The 25,974-nt window shown below is 44.6% G+C and overlaps 1 protein-coding gene across 1 annotated transcript; it reads left to right on the top strand.

Moving 5' to 3' along the window:
* Positions 1 to 1,780: 1,780 nt before the first annotated feature.
* LOC309373789 (enoyl-CoA hydratase EchA19-like) lies at positions 1,781 to 25,876 on the top strand. Its single transcript, XM_081918324.1, has 6 exons — positions 1,781 to 2,901; positions 6,976 to 7,143; positions 11,000 to 11,097; positions 13,482 to 13,626; positions 15,520 to 15,669; positions 25,571 to 25,876. Exons 1-6 carry the CDS (start codon positions 2,769 to 2,771, stop codon positions 25,792 to 25,794), a joined length of 918 nt encoding a protein of 305 aa, XP_081774450.1. The 5' UTR covers positions 1,781 to 2,768; the 3' UTR covers positions 25,795 to 25,876.
* Positions 25,877 to 25,974: the final 98 nt, after the last annotated feature.

Here is a 25,974-nt window from a genome sequence, read left to right as displayed (position 1 = left end):
CTTTAGCTCCAGGATGGCCAGTAAGTCCCACTAGTTCAGTCAATCAACACAGAGTTTGCCCTGTTTGCAGAGTAACTGCATTTATTTTTTCCCAAATATTAACCCAATGCAGCACGTCAGTGGTGCCTGTTCAGATGGCAATAATATGAGAACTGCACTGCTAAAAAGAGTCTAAACTCAGTTATAAGGGTCTGCCTTATACTCTGCTAATGTGTGTGTGCACATCATTTGACGACTTCAGTATCAAGTGATAACTTACATGTGTGGATACAATGTCATAGAGGTTTCATATCACATTGCCTTTAAAAAATATTCAGCTGCTCATGATCAAGAGTAGAGATATCAAGTGAGATGCATGCGTTTAGCCCAAGGGCTGCATAGTATCATGGGGACCACATGCCAGTGGTGGCTGGACAAAAACTGAGCAGAGCAACAGATACAGGACTCTCTTCATTTAGTGGGCTACATTCCAGCCAAGCAAACGAGGTTTCTTGAGTGCACACAACACATCTCTTCAGACAAGCGAGGTCCATTATCACAGTTCAAGAACACATTCCAGCCACACAACATTCAAGGAGGTTGTGCAATAGGACCAGCAAGAGTCTGCACAACTACACAAGCAGGCTGCTTACACTCTCAAGTGCCTTGCGCCGCCTGAATGAAAAAGAGAAGGGACGAACTGCAACTACACTGGTGGGAACCCGAAAGCATCTTTCTAGTTGTTGCCATCAAGGGTGAAGGGGTCCTCTTGATTATTCACTGGAAGCTATGCCCACATATTCAAACAGCAACAAGGCTGTGCCTACAGCACCATCATCACAGCCTTCCTGTGTACAGCTCCATGCACAGAGGCCTCCCTCAAAAGCCTACTTCAGACAACACATGGAGATATCGGAGGGCAGGGCAGCGAGGTCCAGCTCCCCATTCATGCACTGACTAAACGCAAGACACTAAGGTTTTCTGCACTAAGCCCTAGCAAACTTGGTCCCTACACAGACTCTCAAGGCTGCTGCTCTATCATCACCCTAGTAGTTGTGTAATGCATCACACACATTACAAGAATGCAGAGCTGTGTCACACTTTCCTATTTAGCCATTTAAACATCACTCGAGACTTGAAAGTGCTATCATCTCATTGACCAGGAATCAATTGGGCTAACACTGAATATAAAACAGCAGTACATCACCCACTGAGGGCTGCCAGCTGCATGCCAAGAAAACAGAGGTGTCGACTTAAATAAAATATGTAGGAGGCAGGTAAGCCCCGCCCCACATAATCACATGACACGGCACACACACATTATTTGAATGGCAATGCCCATCAACTGGGGACGCAGGTGGCACTGTGGGTTAAACCACAGAGCCTAGGACTTGCCGATCAGAAGGTCGGCGGTTCGAATTCCCGCGACAGCGTGGGACGCACGTGGCGCTGTGGGTTAAACCACAGAGCCTAGGACTTGCCGATCAGAAGGTCGGTGGTTCGAATTCCCGCGACAGGGTGAGCTCCCATTTCTTGGTCCCTGCTTCTGCCAACCTAGCAGTTCTAAAGCACATCAAAGTGCAAGTAGATAAATAGGTACCGCTCCGGCGGGAAGGTAAACGGCATTTTCGTGCACTGCCTTTACCAGAAGCGTCACCAGAAGCGGCTTAGTCATGCTGGCCACGTGACCTGGAAGCTGTACGCCGGCTCCCTCGGCCTATAGAACGGGATGAGCGCTGCAACCCCAGAGTCGGCCACGACTGCCCCTAATGGTCAGGGGTCCCTTTACCTTACCCATCAACTGGGGGGTGGGTGGGCTACTGGTCCCCTCAGATGTTTTATCAGTTCCTATGCAAGAAAATAGCCCCTTGAGATCTTCCAACTCCGGGACGATTTGCTCGCTATTAGTTGCCACCACTGCCCTAAAACTATGGAGGCCTAGGCGAAGGTTGGGAAACCAAGGGGAGGGCGTGTCCCCTGTCATTGCCTTTGGGAACAGAGAAGCAGATTTCCACATGGCAAACCCTCCAAGTGTCCCTATTTTCCAGAGACAGTCCCGGATTTACAGAAGCTTCCCCAGTTTCTGATTTGAATGTCCCGCTTTTCCTTAGCACGTCCCTGTTTTCAGTGGAGAAATGTTGGAGGGTATGGAGTTATCCGACCCCCTGAGCCATCTGAAGGCAGCTCTGGATAGGGAAAGTTTATTTTTTTATATATTGTTTTATATATGTTGGAAGCTGCCCAGAGTGGCTGGGGCAATCCAGTCAGGTTGGCAGGGGATAAAGAGGAAAACAGCAGCAGCAGCAGCAACAACCGAGTAGGACACCCCTATTTTCATGAGAGAAATGTTGGAGGGTATGGAGTTATCCAACCCCCTAAGCCATCTGAAGGCAGCCCTGGATAGGAAAGTTTTTGTAATGTTTACTTTTTTATTATGTTTTTATATATGTTGGAAGCCACCCAAAGTGGGCAGGGGACAAAGAGTAAAACAGCAGCAGCAGCAACAACGGAATAATAGGACACCCCTATTTTCATGAGAGAAATGTTGAAGGGTATGGCTTTCCTCTCTCCCCAAGTAGGCTTCATGATCCCCAGCCACGTATGCAAAGCAGGAGGAGAGGCTTTCTTTGTGCAAATAAAGGGGCTGACAGCAGCTCCGCGGTGCCATCCCAGTTGGACTTCGGGGCCGAGTAAACAACGCTCATTCCGCTTCCACGCCATAGCGGGCGCCGTCGAGCCCTGCCGTCACTGGAGCCCCGCTGACCTTTCCAACTGCGCGCCCTGGAGAAATGGCCCAGCGGCTCCTGTGCGCGCCTCTCATCAGCCGAGGCCTCCGGAGGCCGAGAGCAGCCGCGGGGACCCCCGCCGTCGTTATGCAGGCGAGCTCGGCCAGCTCGAGTGGCGGACAGCCGCCCGGAGAAGGTTAGTAGTTCTCCGGTTTTGGCGAGCGAAGACGAAGAGCCCTTTGGAAAGCACGGGGGCGCGCGTAACTTTTTCGTTTCGGCGCAAAAGCGAGCCTCCTCGACGCCGTGGTGGGCCGGGCCGGGCTGGGTGTTTTATTCTGCAGCCGCGCGGCGACGCCTGCAGGTCAAGCTCCAGCGCTGCAGAAGGAAAGGAAAATGCGCCAAGCAGAAATTCAGCAGGTCGAGTCCCCCAATCCCCACCCCCCATCAGCTTCTGGCTTGGCAGAAGTCCTTCTGATTTTCGACTTGTATGCAGCACAAGGCTGTGGTTTTTAAATACATCTATTTATTTGAACACCCCCCCTTCACCTTACAGTCACAGGGTGGTGTACAGAAACAAAGCAAATTAAACTTAATGGAAACTGGACCGGATTAAAATTCCAACGAGAAGAAAGCAACATCAGAAATATGAACAGTGCAAGATGGGAACACTCATCAAAGTCGTTGTTGTTGCATATTTGTTTATACCCCATCTTTTTCTCTCACGGAGACTCCAGGTGGCTTGCTGATAAAATAACTGCTGCAAACATCAGGGGAACCACTCATTAAAAACAATTAAACATTAATAGGATTAAAACTATCTAGCTATCTAGTTATAGGATCGATTAAAAGTAAATTCATCCCAACTATCCGCCACCTCCTAAGGATGTGCAACGTTTGCTGTTGTCTGAAATAATGGTGTCAAGTAGTAGGATGGACCTCATTGGACAGGGAGCTCCATGGGTGTGCAGCCACCACAGAAATGGCCCTTCTCTGTGCCCCATGTGTTGGATCTCCTCCAACACAGGGACCATTAGGAGTGCCTCATTTGCTGATCTGAGTTTGATATGGGAAAAGGTGCTCTTTCAAGTGCTCGGAATTAGGTGCAGTACTGCCAGAAAAAAAAGATGGCACCCTTTGTCGCTGTCATGAATAACTAAGGACACAATCCTAACCCTAGATTGGCAGAGGTGAGGGAGTTAGGATGTGGCAGACCTCCACTTCAGCTAAGAGGTTCCCGTGCTCAGGCCATGTAGTGAGTTTGTGGCTCTTTGGGGATCTGAACCAAGGAGCCTTCTGGTATGAAAATCCACATTAGGGTTAGAATGTTAAGTTTGGACCCTTGCCTAGCTACAAAGCTCATTGGGTGACCAAAGATTTTTGCCCGTAACCTTGAGGCCTAGAAGCATGAAACGTGAAAGCCAACATTCTCATGGCTTCATCAAAAATTGGGTCATGTTACCCTTCCTCTTTAAAAATATGAAATGAGGTAAACTAGACTAGGTATAGACATCCTAGAGCTGACTGTGCCTCCTTGCAGACTGTATAGGCAGTCCAATAAAAGATGGCGCACATTGCTAATACACGGTGGAGGTAATTTCACAGGATGTGAAGTGGCTCTAATTGTGCTTTGATTAAGCATGCTCTCATGTGCAGTGAGAAGGAACTTGTTCAGAGACTGAAGTCCTTCATGTTTGAGTAGGCCAAGTAAACAGCTGTGATACACATAGACTTTGATCCATCAAGCCACCCTGTGCCTACATTTAAATGAAAGGCATTTCAGGAGTAACTAAGCATTACTAAAGACCCTTCATACTGTAGCCTCCTGGCTTTTGAAAAAATATTTTATTTTCTGGTGGTCTTTCTTACCAATTCATGTGGTAGTAGTACCTATTGCGCATGCTGAGATAAATTATAAACTGGCTCATGAGCTTTATGTTATTTATGCAAACATCAGCAAATAAATATGCCATTAGAAACTTGCTTACCTTGGCTGTTTAAAACAAAACAATGAAATGAATTTAGTTATGCAACTTACAGTGTTACAAATTATGTTTGTAGGCATGAAAATAACAACTGGTTTTAAAATACTCATCACATGAATTAATTCTCTTTGTTCTTTAAAGGAGAAAGAAGTGTCTCATAATTAGGGTTGCCATATTTCAAAATTTAAAATTCCTGACACCCGCAAAGTTGTTGAGGTTTCTGGGGGGAAACCATCCTCCAAAATAGTGGTTTTAAGCTTTTGGAGCTGTTTCTGTTGCTTTTTCCATCGTGTTGCCATACATCTGGGTTTTCCCTGACATTATTTTGCTGATTCTGCAAAATTCCCCTCTGACACCATTTCTATACTCGAAAACCAGGACATGTTGGGAATTTTCCTGACATATGGCAAGTCTACTCATAATTAGCTAAGGTCAGTAATGTAAGAGCAAGTTCTGTCTTCCTTAGGGTTACTGATATTGGGAGATGACTCATTAAAAAACTGAACATCTATTTTCCATTTTAATAATTTATAATAACTGCAATGTTAGTTAATTTGTATTGTGGATATTTCAGTAAAAACAAGGGGTTGTAGTACATGCATTCAAAGCAGGCCTAGCTCAGGGAGAACTTTCCACCTGAGTTCTTGGATTCTCCTGAGAGTTGGGGAGGGACTTTGGGGAAGGTGTGGGGACAGGGGAATGGAAAATATGAGTTAATTGCCTCTAGCTAATTTCCCCGAATTTTCTCCCCAAGGGGAGGAAGCAACAAAGAATTTGTTATTTGCATAAGTAGCACTGTGGGTTAAACCACAGAGTCTAGGACTTGCTGATCAGAAGGTCGCCGGTTTGAATCCCCGTGACAGGGTGAGCTCCCGTTGCTCGGTCCCTGCTCCTGCCCACCTAGCAGTTCGAAAGCATGTCAAAGTGCAAGTAGATAAATAGGTACCACACCGGCGGGAAGATAAACGGTGTTTCCGTGCGCTGCTCTGGTTTGCCAGAAGCGGCTTAGTCATGCTGGCCACATGACCCAGAAGCTGTACGCCGGCTCCCTCAGTCAGTAAAGCGAGATGAGTGCCACAATCCCAGAGTCGGCTACGACTGGACCTAATGGTCAAGGGTCTCTTTACCTTTACTATACTTTGGATGGAAACCAGCTTTTGAATGTTATGAAACACTTGTTTGGAGAGCCATTGCCCAAGATTTGTAATCATGGAATCATAGAATGATAGAATTGTAGAGTTGGAAGGGACCCCAAGGATCATCTAGTCTAACCCCCTGTAATGCAGGAATCTCTGCTAATGCACCCATGACAGATGGCCATCCAGCTTCTGCTTAAAAGCCTCCAAGGAAGGAGAGTTCACAGCCTCCTGAGGGAGACCGTTCCACTGTTGAACAGCTCTTACAATGGAGAACCATTGTGGTCCATTAGACAGAGATTTCTATCTGGAGTACTAAATTAAAATAACTCCGCTGCCTCATATGTACTGGAAACGAAATGCATGGCTTATTTGAGCTGTTTCTGGTCCTTTGTTGATTTAAAGTGGAATTTGTGCTCCCCCCACCCTTGTTTGTGAGATGCACAGGCTGTTCATGTTGGAAGCATGCACATCTTGCTGCAGGTGGCATGCACCCAAGTTCCATTTTGGACATCAAAAAGAGGTGTGAAAGTGAGAACGGTTGCTTTGCCTTAAGTGTTATTAAGGTAACATTGCTCAGCTCCCAAAAGTTTGGAGTTCGTGGGCTGAAAAAAAGAAATTCATAGCAAGAAAAGTGAGGAATTTGGAATCGGGGGGGCTAACAGTTTGGGTCGAGAACAAAGTTTTAATATGATTCCTCTAAAACATTTTTCAACCTAAGACATTCCTTCTCAATTCAGTTATTTCTTGCTGTGCTTCAGCCCATTTTTAAAATTAAAAAACCCAGCTGTTCATTATTATTAATTTCCAGGAAATGCCCAGTGTCTCAATTTTATTCCTTGTATCCAAGCCTGATGATGAACTGCCTCACATTCTGTCTCTGGCTATTGTCTTTTTTTAAGGGAGTGGACAAGGAACAACAAACCGCAAACAGATTGAATCCAGCCCATAGTGTTAGTTGTGTTCATGATGACATTGTAAACATGATACAGTATTAGCTTTACCTAGTAACCGTTTCACTTGTCAACCCCTTCAGCCAGTCTTCCAAAATGTAGCTTACTTATATTAATGGGTGACTCTAAAAAGGAAAAGAAAGAATTACCGTAATAGCCACACACCAGGGTTTCTATTTGACCTGTTCTGTTTTCTCAGGAAGAAGGAATGTAATTACTGAAATCCGAGGGACCATAATGACAATTGGCATCAACAGGCCAGAAGCCAGGAATGCTGTGAACCAGGAGACTGCAGGATTGCTGGTGGAGGCTTTCAGATCGTTTGAAGAGAACAGCACGTTGACTGTGGCTGTGCTTCATGGGTTGGGTGAGGCCTTTATACTGTATTCCTGGGCCATTCCTGAGCCTATGCAATGGCCATTCAGGGCCATTGGCAATGCAAGAGAACTGTCCTTTCCCCCTGCCCAGAAACTGGGTGTAACGGTGTGAGGTGACAGGTAAAGAGTGTCTTTAGCAAGGTGTGCTGGGAAGAAGTAGGGGGAGAACACAAAGGCGGAGATCCATCTTGGGGCAGGCTGGCTGAAGGCGGGCTGGGAAAGATGCCTGGTTCTCTCCAGTGCTGCACTGCTGTGGGGAAACAAGTGCCTCTTGAGATGACCATGCTGTAAGATCTGGACTCCCTCCCTCCAAACTCAGATGTAAATATGTGAATAAATAATATTCTTAAAGCTACAGCAACCTCTGCCACCTCTTCAATTCTCCATAGGAGCAGAGACCCTGGAACTCCATGCATGGCTCTACAGGGGTTGGGGTGGCCTGTAACAATACTCTTCAGTCATGCTCTCATTCGAAACCCAGTCCCTTTCCATGCAGTGTCCAGTGTTTTGCATATACAGTAAGCCCAGAACTTCCACACATTTAATTTGTGAACTTTCAGCTTTAGCCACATAGCAAAAGAAATAAATGAATGAAAAGTGGGCAGAGTTCTGGGGAAAATAACCTTGGCAATCCCACAAGAGCAAACTGATGCAAAAGGTATGAAGGGTGTGTGTGTCATAAAAGCCTTAAAATAAGTTATGTGCCATGGGTCGGGATACTTGCGTCAGCAACTAGAACTCATACATGCCTACAAAATGACTTGTATGTGCCTCACTTCAGGTAAGGCTCACTTTGGGCACACTGAAGTTTCAGGCTTCCTTTTGCTCTGTGTCAAGGATGGTGCCAGGTATGTAATAGTTATGGATTGTGTTTCCATGTCATAGTAAACTATGGTTCATGGTTTATGGCGAACGTGTAGACTACTCCCACTTTGTTTTCCCTGGTAGTGAGTAGGAGCAACCATGATCTGTGGCTTAGCATTCCATCTGAGCTGCAGGTTGTGGTTTGTTTCACTTCAAGGAAACCATGGTTGATAAGCATGGAGCAAACCTTGGCTTCTGATTGTGGTTTGTTTGGAGAGAAACAAACCATGATCCCCAGTTTGGATGCAGCACTAAGCCAAGCATTGTGGTTTGTAGCTCCCACTTGCTTTAGTGGAGGGGAGTGAAGTGGGAGCAGTCTGCATGTTCATGGTTTAACCATGGCTTCCCATGATGTGTGAACACAACCACGATGTCATCTCATTCATAACATGAACCCTGATTGGCCAGAATCACATTGTGAAGGATAAGTTAAGTTATTAACCAAGGAAAACAGAGCTGGCAATGGCAACGGCCACAAACAGGCACCAAAAAAATTTGAATGTTTTTAATGGGAGCAGTGGTTATTTGGAGTGAGGCTTAAATTTTTCCAGGCCTTCTGAAAGCAGTTCTTTGAACCAAAAAACTGAAATGGGCAACCCGCTCGGCGCAGGCTTTAGAAAATTGGCCATTGCGATATGTGATAATGAATCACACATTTAAATAAGCGAGTGATAGTTGCAGCTATCAATATAACAACATAACAAGCCTTCAGAGAAAAGCAAAACAGAGCCCGGGTTTTCTCTTCCTCATCTCTCCTTCCTCAGTAGATGGTCTACTTAACAATTCTGCTCTATAATTACAATATTTACTTTGCTGAGATAAAGAAAAACAGTATTTAGTGGAATCAGAAGCAGCTGCATTATTGGTAGTCTTGAGGGGGAAAGGATAGAGATTACAGTTGGAAACTTTAAAACAAGAAAGATTTATGTATATTTATGTTTTTTTAAGGGCTTTGTCCCCCAAGGATGTGTATACATAAGGTTATTTTTAGACCATCAATTTGATTGAGAAAATTATAGTGTTGGGACTTGAGCCGAGAACAGTGGTCCCATCTGTTAAGCTCATATCTGGGTGATGCCTGCTTTGTGGCCTTTAATGTGCTGGGCTCAGCAAGCGAGTGATTCCCCTCCTCCCCTCACTGTACAGTTGCAGAGCTGGATCTTAAAGTAAATACTGCGGGCACTCGTGCTTTGGTTTTCATCATGGTGGTACAGTCAACAGCAGCTCTTTCTTCTGCTTCCAACGCACACAAGAAGTCATGGTTCCCCCGCCGCTCAAGAAAAGGCTTGAATTAGCTGCCTCTGCGGTAGAGGAAGAGTAGGGAGACACGGTTTTGCTGATGACGTGGAGGATGTTCTGGCCGGTATACATGCCACCAGGAACCCTTTGAATGAAATTCTTGGCTGTGGTTAAAATGCTTCTTCGGGGGCAGAGGGGGGGAATGATGTGCCCTTCTTAGGTTTTTGTACTGGAAGTTATTAAAATGCCATTCTAAAAGGGAGTGAATTTGATACACTTACGTCCCCCCACCCCAATTTCAGGTTTTGGCTGTTCTAATTTAAGATTTAGGATGAAAAGCAATTTTGATTATTTTAATTCTGTGCTTTGTGCTTTGTATACTGTAACTTTGTGTTGTGAACTGCCCTGAGACCTACGAGTATAGGGCGGTATACAACTTTAATAAAGGAGAAGAAGAAGAAGCTGGTTGATTTGGCCTGCAAAGTTTAATTTAGTTGATCACAAGCTGCAGACCAAACAGCAAAAAAGGGCAAAAGCAATTTTAGACTGCATTAACAGGCACATTGTGTCCAAATTATGAGAAGTGATAGTTCCACTCTATGCTGCATTTGGTCAGACTGCATCTGATGCAGGTGGCGCTCTGGTTTAAACCACTGAGCCTCTTGGGCTTGCCAACTGGAAGGTAGGCAGTTCAAATCCCTGCGATGAAGGTCGTTGTTCTGTCCCTAGCAGTTTGTAAGCACGCCAGTGCAAGCAGATAAATAGGTACCGCTGCGGCAGGAAGGTAAACGGCGTTTCCATGTGCTCTGGTTTCCGTCAAGGTGTCCTGTTGCGCCAGAAGTGGTTTGGTGATGCTGGCCACATGACCCAGAAAGCTGTCTGTGGACAAACAGCAGCTCCCTCGGCCTGAAAGCGAGATGAGCGCTGGAACCCTATAGTCGCCTTTGACTGGACTTAGCCATCCAGGGGTCCTTACCCTTTTTATTTGATCAGACTGCATCTGGAGTATTGTATCCAATTATGGACACCACGTTTTAAGAAGAACACCACCAAACTGAAGTACACCCAGCAGGGTCAACCAGGATAGTCAGAGTTCATCAGAAACATAGCCCCATGAGGGACTGTCGAAAAAGCACCATGGGTGGCATTCATCCACTTGTTACTCAGAGACCCATTGAAATTAATGGACATGATTATTTCAGTAGGTCTGTTCTGATTAAAACTTAGTTTTACCACCCAGTGTATTTAGCCTAGTAAGATAAGAGTAAGTGGGGGACGTAATAGTGGTCTTCAAACAGCCAAAGAGCTAACATGCAGAAGATGGAGTGGCCTTATGTTCTGTGGTTCCATAAAGCAGGTCTAGAACCAATGGGGAAATTGCAGGGAATCAGCTTTTGCCTAAGCATTAGCAGAAACTTCCTGATGGTAGGAGCTGTTAGACCGTGGGAAAGGCTGCCTTGGGCAGTGGTTTGCTCGAGATATGTACATGGAGACTAGATGGGCATATGTCAAGGATGCTGTAGTTTCATCCCGCTCTGCAGGTCTTGGATGATCTCAAAGGTTGCTTCCAACCCTGCCATTCCAAGAAAATGCCTCTACGCCATTGAAGAACATCTAGAATGGCTCAAATAACCTAGCTCAAATAACCTAGCCTAGCCAAACAATAAAAGAGGCTGAATAGAAACCAAACTTTTTTCTTCATTCACTTTTATGTGTGTCTTCTTCTATGTGTGTGTCTTTTAGGTGGCAATTTTTGTGCTGGTTATGATTTGAAGGAGTTGGCGCACGCCCCAGCCTCTATCAAATTGGAACAAGATGTCACCCAAACGCCTGGCCCCATGGTATGTTCTGGAGGGAAATCCTGACGATTTTCTGAAAAACGGATGCCCTTTTCCATGGTAGTGTTTTGTTTCGCTATGGAAACCACAGCGCTTTTCAGTTAAAGTTACAGACATAAAAAAAAAAGCGGGAGAGAAAAGAGGAATCTTCCCTTCTCAGAAAGTAACTCAAACCAAATGGGATTGTTTTCCCAAAAGAAAAGTTGTAAGTTGTCTACTCCCAGCAAACGTGGGAATCAAGCACTCTGCCCTGTGTTTTATATAATGTGAACTAGGTGCTTGAGTGTGCAGTTGTGGTACCTATGGAAGCAGAGGTAAATTATGCAGTGTGGATGGGAAAGCCGTGATCCAGCCTACATCAGCATTAATTTGCAGTGCTGCTTCTTGCTTGCTCATGAGTCACACAACACATTGTGTTTCCTTCGTGTATTACTGGCCTCAATGGACAAGACTGAGTAACTCATGACCCTCCACATGTGGTTTGACTACAGCTCCCCTGACCATTGGCCACACAGCCTGGGGCTGATGGGAACATCTGGATTAGCCGCTTTGTACTGATTCATCAGGATTATATTCTTAAATAACTTCAGAGAAGATGAAAAAGATGTGAGAAGAGGTGCCATGAAGTATGGCTTTCTGTTAGTTTTGAAATAAGTTTAAAAGCCCTGTCATGATAAGGGTTGCTTACCCAAATTCTAGTAGTGATGTATGGAAGTGAGAGCTGGACCATAAAGAAGGCTGATCGCCGAAGAATCGATGCTTTTGAATTATGATGCTGGAGGAGACTCTTGAGAGTCCCATGGACTGCAAGAAGATCAAACCTCTCCATTCTTAAGGAAATCAGCCCTGAGTGCTCACTGGAAGGACAGATCCTGAAGCTGAGGCTCCAATACTTTGGCCACCTCATGAGAAGAGAAGACTCCCTGGAAAAGACCCTGATGTTGGGAAAGTTGGAGGGCACAAGGAGAAGGGGCGACAGAGGACAAGATGGTTGGACAGTGTTGTCGAAGCTCCCAGCATGAGTTTGACCAAACTGCGGGAGGCAGTGGAAGACAGGAGTGCCTGGCGTGCTCTGGTTAATGGGGTCACGAAGAGTAGGAAACGACTAAATGACTAAACAACAACACCAACACCCAAATTCTGGGTGGGCAGTGGTTGCGGCCTGGCACGGCTCCCCCGGGATGCGGGAAATATTTTCTCCCTCGTGGCTGGCTAGTGGGATCCTCCAATTGAATCTGACAAAAATTGAATCTGACAAGGCCAATGATGGCCTTTGTGGGGGGTGGGCCCTAACCCAGGCACAAACCCTTTTCGATTATCGGCCTTCAGCCAGAAGGCTAATACAGGTTACATGCACAATGCCTGAGCCAAAGCCTACCTACACCTGTAATCCGAATGAACAGTATAGGACGCTAACTTCCAGAGATGCCTCAGAAGTCCATTTGGGTGTTTATTTAGCTGAATGTGTGAAGGGGCTGTGGGGGATCATTGTGTGTGCCCCTTCGTTCCTCTGAAGCTGGATTTCAACTGAAAGTGACCAAATGTTCTCCTCCCAGTGGTTGGGAACACCTTGTGAATATGGTTTCCAGTTACAGGAAGGAGTGTAACCACTTCCACCCAAATGCCTACAAGCCCCTATCAGACCTTCCCCCTCAACATGGGAAGAAGGGCAGCATACACAACTCCACCATGGACACAATCAACAAATGCCTGAATATATTTTTTGCTTTCTGGAGACTTGGACATAAAGGGCTGCCCTCAGTAATCCTAGATGTCAGTATCCTAGATCATCAGTAAGCCTCTTGCTTAAGGGACGGGCGAAACTCAATCAACTTCTTTTTCCTTGGTAACGCCCTGTAATTTCCAGCTAACTTGGGGCACTTCGCACGTTAGTTTTGACTACTGTATTTTCTGGCCTATAAGACTACTTTTTAACCCAGGAAAATCTTCTCAAAAGTCGGGGGTCATCTTATACGCCGGCTACAGCAGCAGCTCCTGCAGCAACTCCCCACCAAAGGATAAAACGACAGCAAATTAAATCAGAGGACACCAAGCTCTCTAGATGAAGCAGAAATACGCTTGAAAATTGGCCCCAGAAGCCCCCGGCCACTGGGAAGTGGAGCGGATTTCCAAGCCCGACTGGAGATTGGTTTTTTAATTTTTATTTGGTGTGCGTTGGAAGAGCGGTAGTCTTATACGGCGAGTATATCCCAAACTTTATATTTTAACTGGAAAAGTTGGGGGTCGTCTTCTACGCCGGAAAATACGGTATATGCTCTGCATCACTGTGAATATTATTAATGCACTGTCTCTGGGGCAATACTGATTGGAATATATTCTAGTCCTTTTGAATAATAGTTCTAACACAATTCCAATACCTGTTACAGGGTCCTTCACGGATCAAGTTTTCTAAACCAGTGATTGCTGCGGTGAGTGGATATGCAGTGGCTGGTGGGCTTGAGCTGTCCCTCTTGGCTGACTTGCGTGTGGTAGAAGAAAGCGCTATCTTCGGAGTGTTCTGTAGGCGTTTCGGTATGTTTCGTGAATTGCATGGAGTTTGGTTTCGAATGGGTATAAAAAGGTGCGTGTGCCCTGTATCTTTATAGTCAGTACAGCACATGGCCTCTGATTAGTTGATTAAGCTGCTAATTAAGGCTTACAGCGCTGACCTAAAAGAGGATAAGCTATAAAAGTATAAAATATCAAAAGATATTATTTTTTTTTACATGAGCAGTCTACTATACCTGCTCAAAAGACTTGTGAGCAGATCTGCACAGCTGACTTACTGAGTATATGTAGTAAATACATAGTAGGGCCAGTTTGGCTCAATGGAGAGAGCAAAGCCATTTCGTCTTCAGATTGAATATATTTTTGCAGTGCACGTCGTTTTCATTAATTTCAATGTGTTTACTCTGAGCAGAACTTCGCTGAGTCCCACTCAATGGATTCATGGAGACTTAGGGAGGAATGCCCTGATGGTTCCATCAGGGAAAGCATTTTGGCTTGCCAGATGGAACGACGTCTCGTCTCCACCACCAACCCACACGCTGTTCCAGGGTTTATCATAGCCCCTCCAGAGGCAATTTCAGAGAAGGTGTGGAGTGGGGTTAGAGGAAAGTCCCATTGCACAAGTGGAAGCCCTTGCCCAGGGCTTCCACTGATGGGTCTTATTAGTTTATAGAACTGTAGAGTTGGAAGAGACCATAAGGATCATCTAATCTAGACCAATTCCCTGCAATGTAAGGATATTTTGCCCAACGTGGAGCTAAACCCCACAACCCTGACTTTAAGAGTCTCATGCTGTATTGACGGAGCTATCCCTCAGGACAGTTGAATCCTGCCCTTACTCTCTGGCCGCTATTCTCTGGCATTTCAGACAAATTGCTGACTTCAGCTGTTTCCTTGCTCACTACACTCATTTTGCACTAGTTAAAGTCAGCCAAGGGTACAAAACATCCGAAAAGGGAACCACCACAGACCAGGAAAAGATTAAAATTCTACAGGTGCGGGAGACAGGTTAATTGATGCCGACGTTATTAAGCACAATGTGTTTCAAGCAAATCAGTTTTAAAAGAATCAGAAGTTGCTTGCCTTTCTTGTAACTTCCGTAGGTACTCAAAAGAAGCTACTAACTCCTATTATGGTAATGTATCTTTTTGTCGCCTGGTAAAGAGGCATTTGCTCAAATTGCACTGGGATCAATACAACTGGTATTAGTACATTTGTCTCCTGCGCTTGTCAGATTTTCAGAGTGTTGGAAGTAGCCGTGTTGTTTGCACATCACAGTAAGCCGGAAGCTGCACAAGGGCTGATTGTGCCCTGCTCTTGCTGTGGAGAAACAATCCTTGGCATCGCATGATGTCTGCTCAAACAGATAAGGATTGATAAGCCAAGTGCAAACCTTGGCTTAGGGTGGTTTGCTAGGAGTGAATCAAACCACTGTGCTTGGCTTGCACACGACCCTAAGCTCAAATATCACAATTTGCTTCTCCCCAGGGAGGAACGAAGTGGATGTTGTTGGCTTGTGCACAGGAAACCATGGTTTATGGCTTACTGCGATTGTGAACATAGCCAGAGTCTCTGTAGGACACATCTCATTGCTTACCTTTTGGCCATGTGTTTCATGATAAGAAGGCAGTTGGATGGTAGATGAGGATTTTACATGCCTTTATCCCACATTATGGGAGTATAATGTGTTAGGGTTGCCATATTTTGAAGAGCAAAAAAAGAGGACACATTTGCCGACTTTTACATTTGATGAGTCTCATTTTGCGTACCTATGAAAAAATGAACGTGTCCTAGAAAAAGAGGACACATGGCAACCCTAGTTTCAGAGACATTAACATTCCAGTTTGCTTAAAAAATGGTTATTTGAGTGGGGTTCCCCCCCTTTAACTATTGTTGGTTGGTTTTTTTTTTTTTTAGGTGTTCCGCTGATAGATGGTGGCACTGTTAGACTACCAAAGCTAATTGGCCTTTCACGCGCGCTGGATCTCATTCTCACTGGGCGGCCTGTTGGTGCGCAGGAAGCATTTCAGCTTGGACTGGCTAATCGAATAGTTCCCAGTGGCCAAGGTGGGTGTCTTTCGCAGCATGTCATTATTAACTGGGTTTAAAACCAGTCACAGTCTCACAACATAACCTACCTCACAGAGTTTGTTGTGAGGATAAACTGGGGAGCGGGAGAATCACGTGTACCTTCTTGTAGAAAAGATGGGATATAAATCAAGTAAATAAATAAGATTGGACAAATCCAATGTATTATTGGGCTGCTACAACCTTGCGCGTTTCAGTTTCATTCAACCTGAATGGAATTAAATGCACCGAGTGGGATGCAAGACTACAGCCTTTGTTGTGCTGAGTCATGTTTTTAGATAGGGAGATGACTTTTGGTCAAGATTGGACCAATAGGCTGGTGCAGCACAAAGGTCTAATTCAGGCACCCCCAAACTTGGCCCTCCAGTTGTTTTGGGACTACAATTCTCATCATCCCTGACCACTGGTCCTGTTAGCTGGGGATGATGGGAGTTGTAGTCCCAAAACAGCTGGAGGGCCAAGTTTGGGGATGCCTGGTCTAATCTGTTGCAGGGCCCTGTTGGCATCTGGTGACTGGGAGCGGCCGCCGAGACCATATAACACCGGTCTTGAAAGACCTACATTGGCTCCCAGTAAGTTTCCGAGCACAATTCAAAGTGTTGGTGCTGACCTTTAAAGCTCTAAACGGCCTCGGTCCAGTATACCTGAAGGAGCGTCTCCTCCCCCATCGTTCTGTCCGGACACTGAGGTCCAGCTCCGAGGGCCTTCTGGCAGTTCCCTCACTTCGAGAGGCCAAGTTACAGGGAACCAGGCAGAGGGCCTTCTCGGTAGTGGCCCGCCCTGTGGAATGCCCTCCCATCAGATGTCAAAGCGATAAATAACTACCTGACATTCAGAAGACATCTTAAGGCAGCCCTGTTCAGGGAAGTTTTTAACGTGTGATATTTTACTGTGTTTTTGGTTTTTATGGAAGCCGCCCAGAGTGGCTGGGGAGGCCCAGCCAGATGGGTGGGGTATAAACAATAAATTATTACAGTATTATTATTATTATTATTATTATTATTATTATTATTATTATTATTATTATTATTATTATCATCTGCTGTAGTGAAGCCTTCACTGAGCTGGTGTGCACCACGAGTTTTGGATTACAGCTCCCATCAGCCCCAGCCAGCATGGCCGATGGAAGTTGTAGTCCAAAGTGTTCAGAGGGTGCTGGGTTTGCAAAGGCTGCTTTAGAGAAGTTGCTACTGGCCATAGACTAGCAGGCAAAAAGCAATTTGGAAGCCTAGCTTTCCAGGGTTTTTTTCCCTTTCCCCCATGGGATGGGTGGGAGAGGCTAGGCAGGATGCCCCCCCTTTCTCAGAGCCGCGTAGAACACATATGTCGCATGTGACATCCTTTCTGTAGGCAGCAACTGGCAGCTCTTTGCGAACTTTCATTTCATTCAGAAGACAGAACCCTGATTTCTGTTTAATTTAGAGCGCGGGTTTGACAACATGGAAATACATTTCTTCCAATAACAAGGGTGTGTCCCATCGTGAAAACACATTCCTGCTGCTAACCTTTGACCACCGAGGGGGAGCTACCTCCGTTAAGGTAAATGCACACAGCAGTTCTTCTCTTGACTAGACTCCGGAGGTTTCCTGCAGAAGGAAAAAGGAAGACCCTTCGGAATCAGGCTTTAGCTCATTCTGAATTGGCATGGAAGCTGGCTTAAAAAAATGACCAGCAACAGCTGCTTTGATTCAGCTTAAGCTGGTGGGGCTGCTGCTGTTCTCCTCCCCACCCTGACTTGTTAACAAAACGATGACAGCATGTACGTATCTGAATGCAAAACAGGCTTTGGAAATTGCTGTTGGGGTGAGGAATCCATATTGTAGCAGAGTTTTAGAAAGGAAATAAGCCAGGAGTCAACTAGCCATAACAAAAAAGGTACAGATTCAGACGTTTCCCTCTCTCTCTTTTTAAGGCTTTCTGTGCAAGCGGGTGTGTTAAAATTTAGATTATTTTGATCGTGGAAGTGTAATGGTGGGGTGGGGTGAGGGAGATCATTAATAACACAGTAAGTTATTCAATCCCTCCTGAAGCTGCCGCCATTCTTCAGGTCCAAGAAGTGACTAACGTCTCCACAGACTTTCTGCCCATGTGCTCTGTGCGTCCTGATATCCGGATTCCTTTTTAAAAATATGGCTGTTTTGGTTGGCACCTGGAGACGTATCTTTTGAGACAAACATGAATGAAACCCTGTTTTGTTTACCATAAGCCAGGGATGTCCAAGTGGGAGCCCCCTGTGGACCAGATCCACCCCCCAAAAAAATTTTTTTACCTGTCTCCCTCTAGCAGCCCTTCCAAACCTAATTGGAGATGTCTTTTCATACAGTTTCACTTGTAAGAAACAGAGTAAATGTTTTCAAGTACAAGAAACTGAGGGTGAGGTTTACCTGGGTCTGGGATGGGAGCAAGTCCTGCTGAACTCAGCGGGAATTCGTTTTGATCAGACAAGCATAGACATGCACTAAATGTGGCATCTCTTTTGGATTTTATAAATATATGTATGTTTGAAATATACTCGGAGTCGAGTGTGAATTTCATGCTTTTTATTCAGCTCATAGTAGTAATGAATGAAGCTTTCCCCCAAACGGCTAGCTATATATACATTATTTACACAATGGGCCCCACGCGATTGGTTAATTGCGGGGCTGCTCCTGTAAGCCAATCAGGTTGCGGATTCGCCTCCTCTAGAAGCCTGATTGGCTGCTCCTGCAGGCCAATCAGGTCACTGATTCACTTCCATCTGGAGCTGGATTGGGTGGGTCCTGTGGACCAATCAGACTGTTGCATTATGGATCCTATTGTTCTAGGATTCAGCTCAGTACATAACAATGTTAAATATAATAATAATAATAATAATAATAATAATAATAATAATAATAATGTAATAGTAAGTAAAGCACATACAGTCTATAACTGGAAATCGCTTTACTGCTTAGGAGCAACAGTTGCAGGGCGTGTTGGGCATCCTTCTGTCTCAAGAGACAATGGGATGTGTCTCTGGGGGTGAAGTCAAACTGCTGCATTAGCAGCAACAAAGTGACCTCTCTGGGATGCAATCCTGGGCAGTGAGTATGGAGGTCCTGGGCTACCCAGATGACAAGACACCCCCCACCCCCCCAGCTGTGCTCATGTGGTCCAAAGCAGAGCAGAGCAATACGTTTGGCACCAGCTTGGCTGCAGGAATTGCCGGAAGGAGCCGTACAAGGCGCCAACCAATTGTCTTAGGGAGTCCGCTCTGGATTTGGGTTGGGTTTACTCCTTAGCCTTTTCTTCTCCCAAAAGTGTCCCACAAGGCAAGGCAGCAGAGGTTTAGCATCAGAGTTCCCCTTCTCCTAGATGGGCTACGTTCCCAGGTTGACGAGCCCCATCTGCCCCTCACTTCCCACTATGGCACACGCAGAAACTGTCTTTTTGACCATTGGACCCACTGTTGGTCTTGTCTGCTCAAATCACCAGAGCCTCTTTGCATGCAGGGAAAGTCCCTAAGTCACCCATCAGCTACCCTCACCTGGTTTAGCCGGCTTCACAAACAATTGTTGGCATACAGAGTGGCTGCCAAGAAAATAGAAGTCTGCCAGCTCCTTTCTAAAGCCATAGGATAGGGAACATGTTGAACTTCAGCTTCTGTAAGCACTAGACAGCATAGAAGATGGTCAGGGATGATGGAAGTTTCTGTTGAACAACTGGAAGGCCATAGGACTTTGTACTTTGCCATTTTGGGCCTTCCAAAGTCTGCTTCCTGGAATCACCAGGGAGCAAAATTAGGGCTTTGTTCAGGCTTAAATTTATTAAATGTCATATCCTGTGATTACTCCTATTCTCCATCTTTATAATTGTGGTACTGAAAATCAAAACACTTTTTTAAAAAATAAACTCAAAGCCACATGTAAAAAGCCACATGTTCTTAGTGACAGAATTTGTATGTACAGTTCTTAATTACAACATAGATCAAGAACAGACTTGCGCTTCTGTGCTTCTTATTTATTATTTTAAATGAAATAAAAAATACCATAGGCGACAGGTTGCACCTAAGCATGTACCCCCCCAACTGCCCCTATTTCCTAAGGTGAATTCTTGTTTCTTGTTGCTTTGTCCATGGCAAAGCCCATATTTTTGTATTTGGGGAGTCTTTTGAGAATTTGCTCTAAATAATATTTGCACATTGACCTAAGTTGCTACTCCAGCTCCCAAAAGTTAAATACCCCTGAGGATTGGGGGTGGGTGAACAGATGCTCTGTGCCTGGACACAGAGTCACTAAACAGGGGTACAGCTTGACATTTGTACACACTGTATCTGGTTGTGCTTTTGAACTTGCTAAGTGTAACCATATTTGGGGAGAATTTTTAATAAAATGCATTTATTTTATTTTATTTTGCTTTTTAAAAGTCATCTGAGTCCCAGGCTGTGGTTGTTAACTTAATTCTTTTCTGGTTGTCTAAAGACAGTGTGGCTGCTTTCCTCTCTAGCCCTTTGTAGACATTGCCAAAATAAGTGTAAAAAAAGTTAACCACAAGGGCCTGGGCAGTCCGGGGACCAGTGTCTTAGTTCTGCTACCCCCACTTGTGTTCTCATCCCTCTCCAACTTGCAGAAGACTGTCTTCTGAAATGGGGAGGCAGCAGTATTTGTGGAGGCTTCCTGTGTGTTCTAGAATCTTGGAAAATCCAGGTTCTAGAGCCCCAGGGGTGTTCCAGAAGTACAGGACCCCCCCCCCCCACGTCACAAGGTCAGCCTCCACCAACTCATGATAATGGTGAAGTGTGTGTGTGTGTGTGTGTGTGTGTGTGTGTGTGTGTGCAGAGCTCGCACTCTTGTCCTCACTGTGCCTGAATAGGGCTTTAGTCTGTCCCACAATTCCTTACTCATCAAGATAGATACTAAATGTTACAGAATGTATTTCAGCTATTCCATAATAAATATAACTGTATCAATTAGAAGATCCTTAAGCGTTGGGTTTTTTGTTTTGTTTTGTTTTAAAGAATGCTTACATTTGGGTTTGTTTTCTAGTTTGTTATAAAAGAAAGTGTTGTGGCCATTTTATTAGCACACTGCATCAGAAACTAGTTCAATCACAGAACTTAAACAAAGCTCTGTACTATTGATGGAGAAGAAGAGCCTTCTGTAAAGGGTGATAAATTCCAGTAAACGAATTCTTTTATTTTGTATTGCTTGTCAGTGGCAAATCATGGTCTCTATTTTGGTGATGGCATGTGGTGGGAGAAAAAGGGTAAATATATGAGAGTCCGTTTTTGTCTGTGACATTTTGGGGGCGTGTTTATTGTTTTAGCTGTATTTTATTGTTTTGTTGGTGAAGCGGCAGCTGCAGGTTCTGGTGAGATCTCATCAAAATCTCATGAGATCTCGTCAAAATCTTGCATAATATCTTGTTGTGATATGGCACTGCCGCTTTGCAGGTGCTGCTGTGCAGCCCAGGTAAAGAGGCGGCAGTAGCAGAATGGCACCTTCATGTTTCGTTGATGCACTGCCCCTGGCTGTAGGGCCGTCTTCTCTGCCTGTCCTTCTTTCCCTTCCCTTCCCTTTCATGTCCTCTGCCCTTTGCCCACTATCTTGTTTTAGGTGGTAAAGATTCCATCCCTTTTATACAGTATATAATTTCTACATCGTGCCTAGCACTTGTTTAAGCACATACAGTGGTACCTCGGGATGCGAACGGGATCCGTTCCAGAGCCCTGTTCGCATCCTGAACGGAATGCGAGACGTGACAGCACTTGTGTGCGGGTCACGTTTCGCCGCTACCGCGCATGCGCGTGATGTCATTTTGAGCGTCTGCACATGCGTGAGCGGCGAAACCCGGAAGTAACACGCTCCGTTACTTCCAGGTTGCCACAGAGCACAACTTGAACATGCTCAACCCGAAGCGCATTCAACTCGAGGTATGACTACTATTTCTTTTTGGAAGAGGCCAGTGGTGTTCTAACAACTGAACCTTATTAGGAATTACTTAATTAGAAGGTGAGTAACAGTGGAGAAATTTCCCCTTTTTAAGATGGTTTCCCATCACTCCTTATCCTCTCATGCAGCTGCCAGTGGACAAGTGGACACATTCAGTTCACATCAGGTAATGGCCAGGCCTATGCACTGCAACATGCGCCTCAAAACACACTCCCATAATCCTTTGTGACACAGGGGCCCCATGGCAGATGTCCGGAGGTTCAATGATAGACGTTGACACAGAAAATATTTCTCAGGCACTTGATCGCACAGAAGGAAGAGATGAAGGGTGAGTTCTAACTCTAACTTTAACAGTAAAAGGGTAAGGAGTACAGAACCCTCTCCCCAAGCACTTCTCAGCCGAGTACAGAAAAAAATAATAACTTCAGTTGGGTGGAAAGCACTAGAGGAGATGGCTCTGGAGAAGTAAAAAATTGTTATCAGCTCCCCAGCCCATGCCCTGCCTTCTTGGTTAAAATCAGACCACAAGCTCACACCCGTCTTTCTGCATGTTTGAGGCAGTTCTATATTTAAATGCACAGAACTGCTGCTATCTAGCTTGACACTTAGCCCTTGGCGCATATGTGTACATTTCTATATTGGGATGTATTGGAAGTACAAATAAAGTTACACTGGGTTAAGCGTGGACATGGATAGTCAAACAAAGTTGTGATTATGTGCAGAATCGTAAGTATGAGGTGTTTTTTGTGTGTGTTTTTAAATCGCTTTCAAATGTTTATATAAACAAACAATATTGGTTTCTTAGTGATGTTGTTATTGAATTAATCAGTGTTTATTCACCACAGCCATTGCTCTCCCTCTCTCTCTCTCTCTCAAAGATTTTGATCTGGGAGATCCGTGCGATATTTTTGGAAAAATATTTTTGGGCAAAGAAAAGGAGTGGTTGCTAGTTGTGTGAATTAGCAAGGTGTTGCTGTTTCTCATTAAATGCCCACAGCTTGATGTCTTCCATTAAAATATGCATTCACTTGAAAAAGAAAGAAAGAAGATAGGGCAAAGACATCAATTTTTATTTTTAGATGGCTCTTCCCATGCTCTTCCATAGATGCAGAGTTCCTGGCCCTGCCAATATTGCCCAGAGATGGTATCTTCTTCCCAGGCTCTTCTCCTCCCCAGCTATCATGGGATCAGTTGATCTGTATTTCACAGCTTTGTTTATTGTGACCACAGGCTTCCCAGCAGATTATCAGAGACGCATTGATCCTCTTAACACCACTATGCAATGCTCTTGGTCTTCTTGGTCTTCTTGGTCACAGTATGGAGCAGAGGGGTGGGGCCTGTTTCTTGCAGTTTGGAATATTCAGCTTTGAAATGTGTTTACTTGCCTTCAGCCAGATTTGTTTTGCAATGTGTTCAGCAAAATGTTCTTGCAGAAAGATATGCAGGCAGCTGTGAAACAGAAAGTCTTGTGCTGAAGCTCCTGGCATCTGTTGTGTCTTCCTCGGTAGCAGAATATTCTCTTCTAAGCCAAGCATTCATCCCTCCCTTTTACACTTTGCAATTGATTCCTATTACATTGAGGGTGTTTTGAGACTGGCATTACCTTGAGGAAATGAAAGGTTCCAGGTTATGGAAATGTAAAGGCAGTTTATATATAAAAAAATATAGCGCTAGTACTTAGAGGCTTGACTTGAAGGCATTACATGAAATGTAGAACATGTGTGAATTCGTTTTAATGAGTTGTCTGGAAAGAATGAAGATGATACATACATCATAAAAGCCTATCTAACTTACTGAAAAGCATAACATGTATAGAGCAGGAAATTAGTGATCTACTAGGTGAGCTTTGACTCACTGTTTTGGAATTACTGGATTAATACACAGGAATCACTGCACCAATAAAGTGGTACAAAGCAGAATGAGAACGAAGAGTAGACAGGAAATAATAATTGAAGCAAAGTCTCCATGGGATTAGAGATGGCAATAAAAAATTCTGTGATCAAGGACTTCCACTCCACCAGGACTTCCTGCTCATGGAAGTTGCCGCTGTGATTTTTGCTTGAAGATTATACTTTCCCTCTCATAAGTTAAGCAACAAATTGGGGTCAGTGGATCATGATAGTGTTCCCATAACTTCTGCTAGCTGAAGTTCATCTACCTTCTGAATTAAAATGAGAATCTCTTTTTGCTCTTACGCCTCAAAGAGGTTTGCTTTTAGAGTCTGGAAGAATTATTCACTCTATGATGAGAAGCCGGCTTGCTGTATTTCTGCAGAAGTATATAAGTATAGAAGATTCCCACCTCCCTTTTCTTCCTGACCTTATACTGTACTCAACACTAATGTCTCATAACAAATGTAACTGATCTGTAGAAAAGACTGTACAACTTGAAAAAAGAGACAAGGCATGTACTTTCGTAAAGCAAGAAAATCTTTTTAATAATATATATATATATATATATATATATATATATATATATATATATGTTTTCGTAGATTTTCACGGGTACAGGAATGCAGGTTTTGGTGTCCTCGGGTGTCTTCCCGTGTAAAAGTTGGGGTGTCTAGGCGACGTTTCGACGAGGTCTCACTCGTCATCTTCAGGCTGGTGCTTTCGGCTTCTTGTTACTGGAACAGAGCTTCTGGCCTCTGTTCCAGTAACAAGAAGCCGAAAGCACCAGCCTGAAGATGACGAGTGAGACCTCGTCGAAACGTCGCCTAGACACCCCAACTTTTACACGGGAAGACACCCGAGGACACCAAAACCTGCATATATATATATATATGCTTTCATATATATATATATATATGAATGATTTGAAAGGAGGCAAACCCAGAGCTGGGACTTAGATATAGAACAGGCCACATCCTGTAAGAAAATGCAATTTCTCCACTTTGGAAATGACCTTAAGGTCCATAAATAGCAACACTTTGGAAGTCCTGAACCCCAAGGAGGTTAGATTGGCCTCAACCAGGGCCAGGGCCTTTTCAGCTCTGGCCCCGGCCTGGTGGAACGCCCTACCGCAGGAGATCAGGGCCCTTCGGGATTTGACATTTTCTGCAGGGTCTGCAAGACGGAGCAGTTCCACCTGGCCTTTGGGCTGGACTCAGTCTAACCCCCCCTCTCATTTATTTTCTTGATGGAACCCCTTATATGGGATTTGTATATAAATTTTCCCTCGGCTCTTTTTGCTGGCCTACATAGGACCAGCATGGATCGCCCTGGTGAATATTTGGTGTTTTCTCCCCTTATGGCTTTGATCTATAGCAGGGGTCAGCAAACTTTTTCAGCAGGGGGCCTTGTCGGGGGGCCAGACTATATTTTTTTGGGGGGGAATGAACAAATTCCTATGCCCCACAAATAACCCAGAAATGCATTTTAAATAAAAGCACACATTCTACTCATGTAAAAATACTAGGCAGGCCCCACAAATAACCCAGAGATGCATTTTAAATAAAAGGACACATTCTACTCATGTAAAAACACGCTGATTCCTGGACAGTTCACGGGCCGGATTGAGAAGGCGATTGGGCCAGATCCGGCCCCCGGGCCTTAGGTTGCCTACCCATGATCTATAGGCTACCACTAAAACGAGGCTGCATTTTACGCTGCATTTTAAACTGTATTCTAACTTATATTTTAATCAACTGTTTTTTGTTAATGTTTTTACTGTATTTATATTCAGTGTTAGCCGCCCTGAGTCTGGTCTTGGCCAGGGAGGGTGGGGTATAAATAAAAAATTATTATTATTATTATTGAAGAATCCATTCACTCCCAGTGCAGAGATGCTGTCAGAATAACGTTCTCTCAGGGGAAGCTGATTGGAAGGAGACACAGAACAGTGAGCTATACAGAGACACACTGAGACATGAGTGGGTACTCAAGTCTAGGTGCAGGGTAGTTTTTATTATTATTGTGGTTCACTTTCCCTAATTTTAAAATATGGTTGTTTCCCCCTTTTCTTTCTTCCAGCCCTCCAGCATGCCATTGAATTAGCAGAACAAATTTCAGCATTTCCCCAGCACTGCATGCGCGCAGACAGAAATTCTGCTTACTACAGTGCGTTTGATGCCTCTTCCTTCACAGAAGCCATGCAGTTTGAGTTCGACACTGGAGTAAAGGTGGTATTAGAAGAATCTGTTCCTGGTGCTAACAAGTTCAGCTTGGGGCACGGGCGTGGTGGGGCAAAGTTGTAGCAGTTGCGTATAATGGCTCTTCGCTTTGAACGCCCGCTTTATAATAGAAATAAATCTATGTTGCACTTGCAAAATAAGAAAAGCCACATGCAGTATATATGCATATCCCACTAAAATGCAGCCTTTAAAAATAGAAAATCCACACTTGAACTAATGCTAATGAGGGCTATATTTTTCAAA

This window comes from Podarcis melisellensis (assembly GCF_964234715.1).
Source record: "Podarcis melisellensis genome assembly, chromosome: 7".
Classification (NCBI taxonomy): domain Eukaryota; kingdom Metazoa; phylum Chordata; class Lepidosauria; order Squamata; family Lacertidae; genus Podarcis; species Podarcis melisellensis.
The sequence above is the reverse complement of the archived record's forward strand: the minus strand, read 5'-3'. Positions and strand labels throughout refer to the sequence as shown.